This window comes from Emydura macquarii, unplaced genomic scaffold (genome assembly GCF_026122565.2).
Source record: "Emydura macquarii macquarii isolate MOO-44397 ecotype Brisbane River unplaced genomic scaffold, CSIRO-AGI_Emac_v2 contig_212, whole genome shotgun sequence".
Taxonomy (NCBI): domain Eukaryota; kingdom Metazoa; phylum Chordata; order Testudines; family Chelidae; genus Emydura; species Emydura macquarii.
Window position 1 is genome coordinate 4499077 of NW_027130349.1, and position 14120 is coordinate 4513196.

At 40.2% G+C, this 14120-nt stretch overlaps 1 protein-coding gene across 1 annotated transcript in view; it reads right to left on the reverse strand.

The window, feature by feature from the left end:
* The window catches only part of TTC39C (tetratricopeptide repeat domain 39C), a 68663-nt gene extending 54945 nt beyond the window's left edge, over positions 1-13718 (reverse strand). The window contains exon 1 of the mRNA XM_067546519.1: positions 13468-13718. Within this exon, the coding sequence (XP_067402620.1) occupies positions 13468-13610 (143 nt within the window). The 5' untranslated portion in view covers positions 13611-13718. The remainder of the gene's footprint in view (positions 1-13467) is intronic.
* Between the last annotated feature and the right edge of the window lie 402 nt (positions 13719-14120).

Below are 14120 nucleotides of genomic sequence, written 5' to 3' on the forward strand. Positions count from 1 at the left end.
ACTTCTAGCCTCACCCCATCCCGGTCATCCTGCATCAGATTAGATTTCCAGCATTTTACCTACTCTGTCCAATTCCTTGCACTCAAATAACGTATACATTTTAATTTAATTATTTCCACCTTTTTCAATCAGCTGGGTGTTTTGCCCACCTCATTGCCATTCCAGTTCCAAGCTGTTTTCAAAGTTATTATCCAGTGGGTCTCTCTTTATAGCAACATATCATATCCATTGAAGTATGTGCCTCCTAATCATCTTAATGATACCTGTCACTTAATTTTGCTGCATCCATTAGTCTGGTTTACTAGCCAACAAGGTACATTGTTAACCTAACTATTCCTTTTGATGATGTGAAGCTGTGATGCTTTCTGGATTAGTGAGACCTTTTAGAATATGATTTAATATCAATATTGCAAAATTAAAATAATTTGTGAGATATGTCATGTCAGGTACTGTTGGAAAGGTTATACCTTGCTAAAAGTGATAAGCATATTTAATGTATATACACACACACACACACACACACACACACACAGAGAGAGAACATATCAGTGTTATATTATAAATTCTAAATATGTATGACACATTGGTATTTCATCTTGTGCTGTGTTTCTGGAAGACACCCTAGACAAGATGGCAGCAGCAGTAAGCCTGCTTAATGACTCATTAAGAGAACTCACAGGTACAATAAGCCTAGGGAAAGAAACCAGGGCTACAGCTTTATGAGTTACCTGGACTTGCCATGGTGACCCTAGACTCCATGTTTCTGTAAATTTCCACAAGCAGCGTGGCAAAGGGACATAAAAGGCAGCTGCACCACATCCTATTGTCTTCAGTCTTCATTCATTCCTGCTTCCTACCTCTAGATCAACTCATCCGCAATTGAAGCTGTGAAACAAAGGACTGAGACCCATCCAGGTACTGGATGTACATCAGAGGGCCTGTACAAGCCTACAAATTCCACAATTCTACTGAATACCTGATATATATGGATTTTCAAATCATTTGTATGTATCTGATTGCTTTACTCATAACCTCTCTCACCTTCTTTCCTTTTATAATAAACCTTTAGTTTTAGTTACTAAAGGATTAGCTGGCAGAGTGATATTTTGGGTAAAACCCAAACGTATATTTATCTGGCAATGTGGCTGACCCTTTGGGGTCAAGAGAACCTTTTTGGTAAAGGAAATGGTGTTTTAATTACTTATCTCTTTACTGGACCTAGTGGCTGATTGGGAGCCAGAGACTGAAATACAGTAAAGGGGACTGTGTTTTTTTGTTTTAGCTTCATGATAACCAGTGTGGGGAATCAGAAGCACTGTGTGTGGCTAGTTGGGGAGTCTAACTTCAATAATACCCACCAGTGCTAGGAGAATCTGCTCTCCTCTTGCAGCCTGACCTTGGCATTTTCAGGTGGCTACCCTAGGCATGGACCAGGTCACATAAGCATCAATGCTATTTTCTTGATTAGGATTTATGTCTTTGAACAATAGATCAGCCTAAGAAATAGAGTCAGTAAAGTGTTGGAAAGAAGTTTACTGACTACAAAAGAGTACATCTCCTTATTTGCTAATCTCCTGGAATTTATGAGGAAAACACTGAACTACAATGAAAAGTGCATCAATATAAGTTATTCTTTTTTTAAAACAAGGTGGGGGGAGGATTTTTTCCTTAAACATCTGAAGGGGTGTGAACATCTATCATCTTTAAACAATTTGCAAAGAGCTGCAGAGAGATTGTGCTATAGTAGTTTATTCTATTCCATTTTGTTTGTTTCCCCTTCCCCCTCCCCAAACTAATCTTGTGAGGCTCATGTGGCTGTATATTTCTCAAGTGAACATAAAATTAAAACAGCTTTAGCTCCACATTTCTTAAAATAGGGACTTATTGTAAGAAGTTATTGCTTAGTTAAATTCCATGTTTTAAGATGAACATGTCAAGTAGTGAAAAAACCTCAATAGCTGAATGGTCTCCAAGATCAATTATGACAGTGAAGTCATGTTAAGTGACTTAAGTACGTTGGTGATATCTTTCTAGGTGCTAAACTAGCGATCAATAAGTCTTTAGTTCCTCAGATCGCTTTTGTCACCTTTCGTATGTAAAATAGTAGTATTACACCAATTCTCCTGCCCTTTGTTTGCTCAAATGCATTCTGTGAACATTGCCAGTTATTTCCACAGACTTTTCTGTGCTTTAGAAAAAGCTATCAAAATCAATACTGCCATACTGGCTATTTTCTTTCTTCATCAGTTATTCTACTTAGGTAATTACTTTATTGTGATGGATAATAGCTTACTTACAACATGTTATAAAAATCCTTTTCCCAGTTTGCTGAACGGAGAAGAAAAAAATTAGGTTGTACCTGTGCAATAGATGATTTGTTAAAGTACTAATCTGTAACATATTTTCAATATTACATTAAAGTCTATGCAACTATAAACCTCCAAAAGATGTTTCAAATTACAGAAGTATGGAAATATGTTTGAAAATCCTTAAAATAAATATTACCTTGGATATCAAGCTGCAAGGCAGAAGATGGTTTTACCATAAAATACTGTAAAAACATAGGATGAACAAGTGTTTACGTTATCTTAATGATGATACTGCTGCTAGATGCCACAGTACAATTATGCCAGTGCTGTTCATTTCACTATAGCTCTTTATATGGCTAATTTTGTTTCACAGGAAAGAGAGGTGCTTGCTCTGCCCCTCTCTGATGTATGCATTTAACTCCTATAATTAATGTTAATCAGAGTTTTAAGCATGGTTTGAGGAGAGACTAGAGCATTTGTCATTGAAAAATTAGAACTGAAGGGCAGAGGCAGAAGTGACAACCAATCATTTTAGTCATTCACTGATCTCTCTTTTTCTATCCTTATTTTTCTTGAGCATATTCCACAATATTTAGAAATAAGACATTTTTTAAACTTTCCTTTCAATTTATTATCTTATACTTATTGCCATCCTCAACAATAAAGGAAACAATTCCAGGGTTGATCAAACCCAGTTTTCCTAAGTCACATGTCCAGTGCAGCTAGTTTCTATAGCCCTGGGATACTGTAGTGGAGTTTCTGTAGGCACTCAAGATAGTATTCAGGTATATATTAGTGTGCTAAAGTTTAGTAGGGAACATGGCACAGTGCCAGGAAACTATGGGCAACCAGCTGACTGTTAAGTCAGAGAAAGCTGAACTTCTGTCCTCCTGGAACTGAACTCTGAAAAGGAGGAGAACTGAAAAGCTGTACATTAGAAGAAACCGGATTTAGAGAGCAGGTGCAACTTAAATACTGAAGAGCTAGCTTGCTGAGAACACCAACTTTTAACTGAGCACTGAAAAATCCAAGCGACACTTGCTAACTGCTGTAGCTAATTAGTGAGAGCGAAAATGTGTTTCTGATTTTATCTTTACCTATTAGTTCTGCTGTTGTCTTAGTACAGTGATGTCAATAAATCCATTTAACTATATCACTGTTTACACTGATACAGTACAAGAGGGAGAAAACAGTCTGGTTTGGCCTCACTTCAAGGAACCCTTCCCCTATTCTGCTCTGACTGTTAAAACAAGTGACAGCAACCATTTAAAAGCCAATTAATAATCCTCCAACAACCCACGTTAGGCAAGTGAAATGGAAATGGAAAGCGGTGACCAAGACAAGAAAGTTTTAGCTTCACTTACTGATTAATCATCTTAGGCTGCTGGTGTGCTGAGACCACCTCCTATTATGCTGACCAATGTGGTCTCATTGTTTCCCTGTATTCCTATCTGTAGCCATCAGTTGTCTCATCTTATCCTTAGAGTGTAACCTCTTTAGGGCAGGTGCCATCTTTTTGTTCTGTCTTTGCACAGCACCTAACACAATGGACTTCAGGTCCCAGTCCCTGAATAGGGCTCCTAAGTGCTATGATAATATCAATAATTAATAATCTTCTTTCCAACTTTACATTTAAAAAGTCCTTCCTACAGATTATATAATATACTCTTCAGTCTTACCTCCCTTTGCCCTCACTTTCATAGTTTAAAATATCAGCTAACAAAGAACTGATTTCATACTTCTGAATTTATTAATAAAAGCTACATAGACTAATAAGTAGCAGTTTACAGCAGTGTCCTTTTATTAACGTGTTTCTATTCATTTTAATACACGTCTCTGCTATTGAAGTAGTTTCTTACATCTTTAGTAAGATTCTACATTTACTTAGAGGCCCACTTCATGTGAATGGCTACTGTAAATATGGCTCACTTCAGCAGTTCATTTTTATTAATGGTATTTTAGCTTGATATATATATATATATATTTACTAATTTTGTCTCCAATGCTTTACAGGACAGATCAAGACTACTCTTTCCCCTGCTGGTTTAGTTTTAACTAAAAACAGTATTTTGGGGACGAGGAGGAATGGGGACTATAGGTTAAAAGAATGCAACAATGAAGACCTTTTAAAAATTAAAGAGAGAATGAGATTTAGACTTATTCAAGTTCATGTCTATATGCCTCTGATATGTGCACCACTATTTTTCCATTATCTGTGTACTCTATTGAAGGTTAAAAATAGATTGTAAAATATTTCATTTTGTTTATATGTAAGGTTTGATAGCTTCTTGCAGAAATTAAGTACATTTGTAACACACGAGTTTAATGCATGATAGCTTCAGCAGAGTCTACAGAGACTTTCAAACAGTATTTATATACAATACCACACTATATGGAAGGATAGTTCTTGTTTTGCAAAGGCAACTGGCACTCAAGTGACAACTTGGATGGCTGTAAAATCTGAAAACCATCACCAGAAAGCAGTGAAAATTCAAGCCAGTGGCCTTTGGCATGCCTAATGGTGTATCAACAGTGAAGCAGCACAGTAAGAGTAACTCTACAGTTGTGAAAGTTCGTAGAATTCAGCTTTCTAGGGTTTTAAGCCATCTCTTTTGGAATACGGATTTCAAGATAATAGGTCATATATTTATATGCACGTAATGCAGTAGGTAGTGTCATTAATCTTAAAATAAGAGTCCCTACAATAGTTTTGATACAGCAAATGTGATGTGAAGTTTACAAAGAAGCTGAAGGGAAGCTATTAATTTGCCCTCACATAGATGCCACTAAATATATATTTTTATTCATTTATGGTTATTTTTGAAACCCTAATTGAGGGCTTCTAGCAGCTGGGTGAAAGATCTTCTATTCTCAAAACCTGAATTTACCCCTTGATGAGGGGAGTAGGAAGATCATCTTCCGTTAGCTAGCAGCTTACCAGGAGCAGGGAAGGCCTGCCCTCCACCACAATCTTCAAGCCACTTCTCTGGGTCTCTTCATGACAGAGGCAATATTAGGACTCATCTCCCCCAGCCTTGCAGGAGCATGCCACTTCTCAGAACATAGTTCCCTAAGTTTCTTTCCAATGAAATTCTGCACTTCTACCCCTCACCCCATTTTTCTTGCTACCAAAAATATCTTCCTGCTTTTATCATTTCTGTACTTTCTGCTTTGTACATCGCCCAGTTCTGCACCTCTCTACTGCCTCCTCTTACTGCTACAGGAGAGGGGTTGATTTTTTGCTGATTAGATAGGGGCTACCAATACTATCCAGGAGGGGCAGAAAGCTCCCTCCCCCCCCCCCCCCCTTGTTCTGATGCTGTTCAAAGTCAGCAGGACAAACACAGGGAGGGGCACATGAATTTTTTTTTGTTCTGTTTTTAAACTCAAATCTCGCCTGATCAAGATTGTAAACCTCTGACCAGTTCCAGCAAGAGCATACATGTATGCAAATTGGCAAAAATGACACAGCTGCTAAATTATCAATTATATCAAGAGATTGCCACTGCTCTCTCCTCCTTGAGCTTCAGAAAGGTTTCCAGTTTTTTCCACAGCTGGTCTTCCATGCCATGGATTATAAATTGTGAAGAGATGAGAGATAACATCATCCTTTCCCAAGGAAATGAGCATAGACAATGAATCTGCAGGCCTCCCATCTCTTACTAGTTGAGTGACTAACAAAATGCACATGAAACCAAAATTTCATGTACAGTTTTTGAAATACTAGCACCATGTAAATCTTTATTTTAAGACTTTTCTAGAAATCTGGAGTTAAAAAAACCAAAACCCTAACTCCCTGCTTCCACAAACACAAATTCCTAAAACTGCCATATTTTAGCTCATGTTAAAATTTCAAGTAATATTAACCCAGTGACATTTAAGGACCTTTTCCCCCCTTGCTCATTTAGTAGTATCTAGAAAGTAAACATTCTGGAGTCCATGAGGAATTTGACTGATGAGATTATGAAGTTGAAAAATAGGCTTATCAATGCATTCAAACAATGAAGTTACACCAGAAGATCATGAAGATAATATAAGATGCATCATTTATTCAAGAAATGAATTTTAAATATTTTCCCAAGCTAATGTTAATGAAAATTAAAATATAATTCCTTCTAATCTTATGGATGGATCCTATAACACCTACTGACTTAATATTTTCCAAATGGGAGACAAACAAATTGTTAGGAATACAAAAGATTCACAAACAAAATATATACACCTTTTGGTCTGTTCAGCCAACAACAAATAATCCTTTAATGGATTTTAGTGTAGCTTGTGCAAACAAATACAATCTTAGAAAATCAGACAAATATGTACACTATTAAACACTTTATTCAATATTAGAGGTATTAGCAATTTCATGTTAGAATTAATGAGCTGAAAGATTTTGGTCTAATGACATTAATTGCAAATAGGAAATATAGGATGTGTTTTTAATTTAAACTTGTCTAATTAACTCTTAAATTTGTTCATGATCATAGAATATATCTTACACACACACAACTGCTACTTTTCATGACCAGTAGATACAAAGGTAATTTATTGTATAGTCACAGCCATGTCAATCACTTGGAAAATTCTCTTCAGAAGTTTGCACAATTGTTTCCAGTGTTGGTATTCAGATACCATGAGAACCTAGTTTCTGTAAAATCATATGTTGACCACTTTCAATAAGTAGCATTGAAAAGGTATATGTCTCTCAATTAACTTAGCAATGTATTGGACATATTGCAGAAACAATCATCTGCCCACACATCAACAATGGATGAAAGATACTGAGGTAATTCTTTTTAGTAAAAGTCACCTATGCAGAAAGAGAAAAATAAGAAGAATTAGTTTCAACTCAAACTAAAAAGTATCTTTTTAAAATTGAAGACATTTAATTTATTTGTTTGACAACTGGTCATTGTACTGAATCTTACCTTAAATTAAATCTGAGAGAAGCCCTTTTCTTCTAACTCCTTTCTTCATTGCCACTGAAGTCTTTTCAATGGACATTCAGTTGTCACTGCGACTTCGAAGCTTTGTGTTATCTTGAAACAGTAAGCTTCTTCAGGTTAAATCTTAGAGATATCTTAAAATCTAGCTGCAATTTTTCTATTATTCACCCAGTAAAAAGTCTGGTGTTTGTGCTTGGAAGCTTTTATCTCACTTTCTGCAATTCTACCTATGATGGTGTTCCAAAAGTCTCTCTTCAGCCTGTCCTAAAAAGCATGCAGCAAGTCTCATCTTTGTTTTGTTTCACTATTGATATGCTTTCCCCTCTTAATTTAATTCCCTAGCCTTGCAGCCTTCTACACTGTCCCTTCACAAAAATCTGTTAGTTATAGTCATTGCTATTATTGTAATTTGTCCTTCCCATCTTCCTGTTTTGCTATTGCCACTTCTAAACATCTTGCTTTTTACCTTTTAGTCTAACCTCTTTGGAATTCTCTTCCCCTCTTTTCTGACTTCATTTTAAATACCATCTCAACACTCAATTGATGCTTAATTTGCTCTTTTAAATTCAACTTCTCTTCTGGAATGAAGAGTTTGATGCTTGTTTTTGTGAACGTCCATCTGTTACCTTTTCTCAGAATTACTAAGCAATGTCTTTATTACTGGGCTTTGTTTCTTCTCTTTTACTAGTTTCTAGTTTAGATATCTCACAATGTAAGGTGGCTTACAAAAATATTTGAAAAGCAGGATTAGAACGGTCCATACTCTGTTCAAGGCAATCATGAACTCAGTTCAGGTGGTCTTTTCCATTTCTAACTACTATACAATGGCCTGTATAATTAATTCAGAGACTACTAGCTCCAGGAATAAGTCAAATATCAAGAGTGATCCAAAGAGGTCAGAGTAAAAGGTAAAAAGCAAGATATTTAGAAGTGGCAATAGCAAAACAGGAAGACAGGAAGGACAAATTACAATAATAGCAGTGACTATAACATATTTTTGTAAAGGGACAGTGTAGAAGGCTGCAAGGCTAGGGAATTAAATGAAGAGGGGAAAGCATATCAATAGTGAAACAAAACAAAAATGTGCTCACTGCGCCTTATACGGCTCATCAGAAGTAAAGGAGTCGTTGTCCCTATATCGGCCCCCTTTGCAATTGGTGGCAAAAGGGGAAGAAGGAGAAAGTTTACCTGGACAGAGCAGGGAGGAACAGAAAGTGGCAGAACCAGGTGGAGAAAATTATCCTGCTGGGTGACATGGGGAGGGGGATATTTATACCCTGGTCAATTTCAGAGAAGACTTCTCTCACTACAGTCAGCTGGCAACACCCAGCCTCACACCCATGGAATCAGAGTAGGACTGGATTTCTTCATAATCTGCTGTAGGCATTACGCTAGTCATCTTTTTCCTTAGGGGCTGAAGAATTTTTCCTTCACGCCAGATTAGCTAAAGTGATTTGCTCTTCCCACATCAAGTTAGGGATACGGTGGGAGAGGCAGGGAGATTAAGTTAAAATGCTGCAATTTAGTAACTAGAAAATGTCACAGTTGCCACCACTGCAGGTAATCCTTACAGAAGGGATACAGTTATCAGATAAAAGTGGATTGGAAGGGAATTTATAGGAAAGCTTCCCTTAACAACTCTGGGGTAGGGAGGTTTGGGGCTCGTAATGTCTGGTACAGCAGGGAGCCAACTCCTTTCCTTTTTCCAGCCTCTTAAGCCTCATATGAAGGGAGGTGACGGGGTCTCAGCAACAGGCTGGCTGGGACCAGGTTGGGAAAAGAGAAGGCTGATAAGCAGCTCTCCCAAGTAAGGGGAAACGATTAAGGAAAGAATGATGACATTCACTATATGATTTATTGCCAGGTATTCCCAGATATTTTAAGTGAATAAAACTGCAGCCTACTTAAACCACATCCATTACCTCCTGTCTTTTGACATGGCTGGGACACAATTTGTTGCCACATCCTCTCACAAAAGCAGTGCTTCTGCAATTTAAAGAAATCAGATGTGTGTACTATACTTCATTGTAAAATTAGCAATTTTACTTTTAAAAAAATATGTAAAAGTAGAACTTACTCCTTTCACTTTTATTTTTAACCTTCTTTTCCTTTTGGTCTTTCTCCACTCTCTCCTTTCCACACAGATCATGGTGCTGTTTTCCTGCATTTTCTTATGTCTGCTTCCTCTTAGCCACTATCCTCTTAGACCTTCCCCTGCATTATGTTCTCTACATCCTCCCCTATATTTTCTTTTCTCCAGAAAGTTTCTCTATCACACTTTTCTTATTTATTCCATTTATCTTTCCACACTTCTTCCCCCTGCACCAACCCACAGCTTGAAAAGTTTATCGCACCTCATGGCAAAGCAAGTAAGCAAGGGCAACACAGTAAAGAAGCCAGCTGTCTTCCGCCCCAGTAGGAAAGGGAAATGCACTGGATTCTTAACAAGGTGTTGTCCCTGGACCCCCTTGGAGGCTTCATCTTTCATGTTAGTGTCTAACTAAGAGGAGTCATATTTGAAGGCCCTTCCTCCCTCCACTGTGGCTAGCAAAAGGGAAAAATATCATTTGTGTCTGTTAGCCTATTCGCTGCTGTGAGGTTGGTACTCTGACATTCTATCCTCCCAGTCTTTGATTCTGGTACCCTTTTCCAGTGACTAGATCCCAGGTCTACTTCCATCATTGCTCACAGCTTTCAGAAGCACAAGAATAAAATTAACCTGATCTATATCGTTTTCAATGTTGCTCAAAAAATTTCTGAACAGCATCAGTGAAATCTGACAAAACTCCAGTGAGTTTTTATTCTATGGCAACCTGATAAAGATACAAGCACCCAACAGATGCACTGAAGATCTCTGTCTGAAGAGTTAAGACAACATTTAATCAATTTATATTTTGTTCTTGATTCTTTAGAAGGTTGTCATGATAATGACTCTGGCTAAAATTTACGATTTTATTTTAAAAAATTATCTACAGAAGTTGATGATATTCAGCCAGGAAAGCTGCCTGTTTACTATTAGTGAACTCATTTTTCAAGCCTTGGTGATCATCCTCTGTAAGGTGTGCTTTAACATACAGTAAGTCACAAGTTTTGTCCCAACAAGATAAAATTAGTTTACAAAAGCAGTCATTCCAGTTGCAATTATTTGCATGACTTGACAAGTGATAGATGAGTTCACCTGCCTACTTTGTTTGGTCCCTAAGTAGATATATATATGTATATATATAAGTGTCTTACATAGAGACAAAGAAGTTATTACGTCTTGTTAAATATCTTTTCACAATACTGAGGAAAAATAAGCTTTCTTGTAAGTCAGTTAAAGGAAGTATCCATTGAGAGCCAACATTGTATTACTGTGGTAATATGCAAGCAGGTCCAGCTAGGATTTCAGTCCCAATCCAATTTTCCCTCCTTAAGAACAGAAGTATGGTCAGTTTTCAAATATAAGTGGTAGTAAACTCATCAGTTTTGTGGGGGAATGAGGGGAAGAAGGTCACATGGGCAGAGGGAGGGAGCGAGAAAGATTCAGATTGATTTGGGATGATGTACTCAGGGGCACATCAAGACCATCATCTGTTCCTAGGAACTGATTAATTCAGGTCTGAAATCCAAGAATTCATAATATGCTTCATGGGATCCTTCAGGAGCCAAGCGAAGAAAGAAATGAGAAGAAATAGTTTCATTTCTGAAGAGCAATTTAAAACTGGTTAGTGAAGTCGAAAAATTTGCTGCATAATTACGTTTTCAAATAACTGCAGAGAGTTTCCATAAAAAACACCAATTTTTGCTTCATTCCTTCTGAAACCAATCCATTTCCAGAAGCATTCTGAAAATGACAGAGGTCTGTCTCAGAAGATTAAACTAGCGGATGGACAGAGGGCTACAAAACAATTTCTACATTATTTAAAATATATATTTGAAGAAACATGCATAATATACAAAAAATACATATTCTTCCAAAACAGTTTTCTGAGTGTCACTGATGTCAATAAGATTAACATCAGTCTTTAAATCTGACAAACTGCAGGTCTCTCAATGTGGCAAGAAGCTGTTCTTTGGAACAGCACTCCCAATCAGGAACTGCGTATTTCTAAGACTGTACTTTCAAGCACACAAGGACAAAAATATATTGCTAAATAACTGATAGTTACATAGAAACGAATGACGTTTCTTCAGTCCTGGTTAGCAGGAATATATCTGACAAAGAGACGAAAGAGGAAAACTGGAAGGAAAACAGTCTGAAAAGTTTTTTAAAAAATTATACCTTATGCTTGAACTACCTTATCTTTAGGCTGGAAATCTACAATTTATGGTTGAACATAGCCAGCCTTGGACATTCCCTCCCATTTTCATCTCTACATGAAATTCCCATCACTTAAATTATTTAGTGACAAAATATTTAAGTTATGGACTTTCCCAGTTAAAGTTAAAACTAGGCCAGTGATTCTTAACCTATGAATCATACCATTACTTTCAATCCATTTTCAGGTGAATTAGATTTGACCAGCTGCTCACAATTAGTCCTCAAGTGTCAAGATTAACTATAACATGGAATCATGTGGCACCTCATTTTAAGCACAATGGGAAACAGATTGAGACACTTCTGAGAAGGGGCATTTCAGAGTCACGGGACATGGGTTCATAATATGAACAAAACAGTTTATTGAAATAGCCTGTGTAACTTGATTTTCCCTTTGATGCTTAAATAAATAATCAGTTTACACAAATAAGAAAACGAAATACAACTGATTTTGTGAAAGACTTCAGCATATTGTTAATCTTGTTGCAGGGAGCATTTGTTTCTGAACACAGAACTGTTAATACGTACAAATTTTGGAACAGGAGCATAATAAAACCATTTTTAATGTCCTAGTTTTTTAGTCTCACTCCCCTCTCCCCCCAAAAGAGTTTTATTTGTATCAGATTTAGTTTTGATAAATGAAAAAGTAAGGAAGCCTATGAAGTATTTGCAATGCCATCCACACAGATTTTAAGTTAATTTAGGTCTTAAATAAACATTCTGCCCTACAGACCTCAGCATTTACATAAACTTAGAAAACACCAGTAGAATGCAACAGCTCCAGCTATTATGAACAGTTAATTCATCTCATCTATGCAGGAAACATAACTATCTTAAAACTAATGTAGTTACAGAGTAACATCTGCTGTAACAGCTATATTCAAGTAATTTCTGGAGTGACCTCTTTCTTTATTAATCTAGATACCATACATTGTACAGATTATCTAGGTATTTTATGGCTTCTTCACAGTAGCATTCAAGTACCTCCTGACACTATCTATTCGCTCAGTCCAACTCACTCACACATCTACAAGCTTATATGCTAAAAATCCTCAGGAAGTTTTCACTGGAAGAGACGGTATGTTAAGCAAATCTTTGTGTTCATTCTTCTGTGCACATGCATAGCTACTTATCAGCATTTGTAAGATTTACAAGTGTGTGTAGATTTCCCTTGTTTTTATTAAAAAAAAGATGGTGGTTCTCCTCTGTGAAATCAGGTGGTGCAGACTAACAGCGTGCAAATGTCACACATGTAAATGTTTCCCTGGAGTTAAGATTTATTAACAGAAATCTGGGAATGCTCACTTCTCATGCAATACTGGGACTTGTTCAAGAGTCAGGTGCGGTCTTTTTTTCGCAACAAACGCAGAGCAACGTGGGGAAGGGAATGTAACGCTAAGCAGCTAATCTGCCCCGGGGAACTACCGAGAGACAGCGCCTGACGGCATCACAACCACCTGCGGTAACCGCTGGCACAAGGAAGTGGCTCGGCTCTCGCAGCCCGACACCCGCGGCGTGGCTGGCTGGGCGCCTTTCTTCCCGCTCAGGCTGGGCGCCCAGCGCCCGTGGCCGCGCTGCCTGGGGAGACCTGAGCGGGCTTTGCCCACGCAGGCACCGGCGGAGAGGCGGGGAGAAGCGAGCCCAGTGCAGGTCGCCGGCGCAGGTGCCGAGCGCGCTCAGAGAGGCGGGGAGGGGGCCGCCGGCGGGCACAGACCGAGAGGAGGCCGGGGGCTGCGCCGGGGGCGGCGGGGAGGGGCCGCCAGCCCCGCTGGGCGGGGGCGCGGGAAGCGGTACCCGGCGTTGGGGGCAGCCCCCTGGGGGGTGACTGGCGGACACTCCCCGCGCCCGGAGCCCGGCTCTCCGGGGGAGGGAGGCTCGGGCTCGGGCCCGGGACAGCCGGCGCGGGGGCCAGTACCGGTGTTTCCTGAAGAGCTGGTCGGACTCGCGGAAGCCGTTGTTCAGCAGCATGTTGATCCCGGCCAGCGCCAGCTCCGCGTCCGCCATGGGCAGCGGCGGCGCCTCCCCGTCCTCCCGCGGGGGCTGCTCCGACCCGGCCATGACGACGGGACCGAGCCGCTTCCCCGAGCTCCTGTCACCTCCGCGGGGATGGGGAGATGGGCGGGGGGGGAGGGGAGGATGCCGGCAGCGGCGCTGCGCACGGCAGGGGAGGAGCCGCGGCCGCTCGCTCGCTCGCTGTGGTGAACGCCGCGGCGCCGGAGCCTCTTTTGATAACGCGCATGCGCCACAGGCCAGCGCGCATGCGCGCGCTGGGCGGCGAAGCTAAGCGGCTGCCCTTGCTTGTCACCTGTCAGCCTCGGCTTCTGCTGCAGCCGCGGCCGGGGGGGGGTTGGCACCGGGCTGGAGCGGGGCACGTGGCGGCTCAGCCGCTGCGGGCGCGCGGGGCCCGGAGGTGCCAGGAGGAGGGGCCATGCGGGGAGAGGCGCCGCGAGAGGGGAGGGCAGCCTCGCGGACAGAACCAGCGGCAGGGCGCTGGGGCGGGGCTCCGTCTAACCCCCCCTCAGCCAACTCCGAGCCCCGAGCTCGGACGGGGTTGCAGCCAGCGGCTGC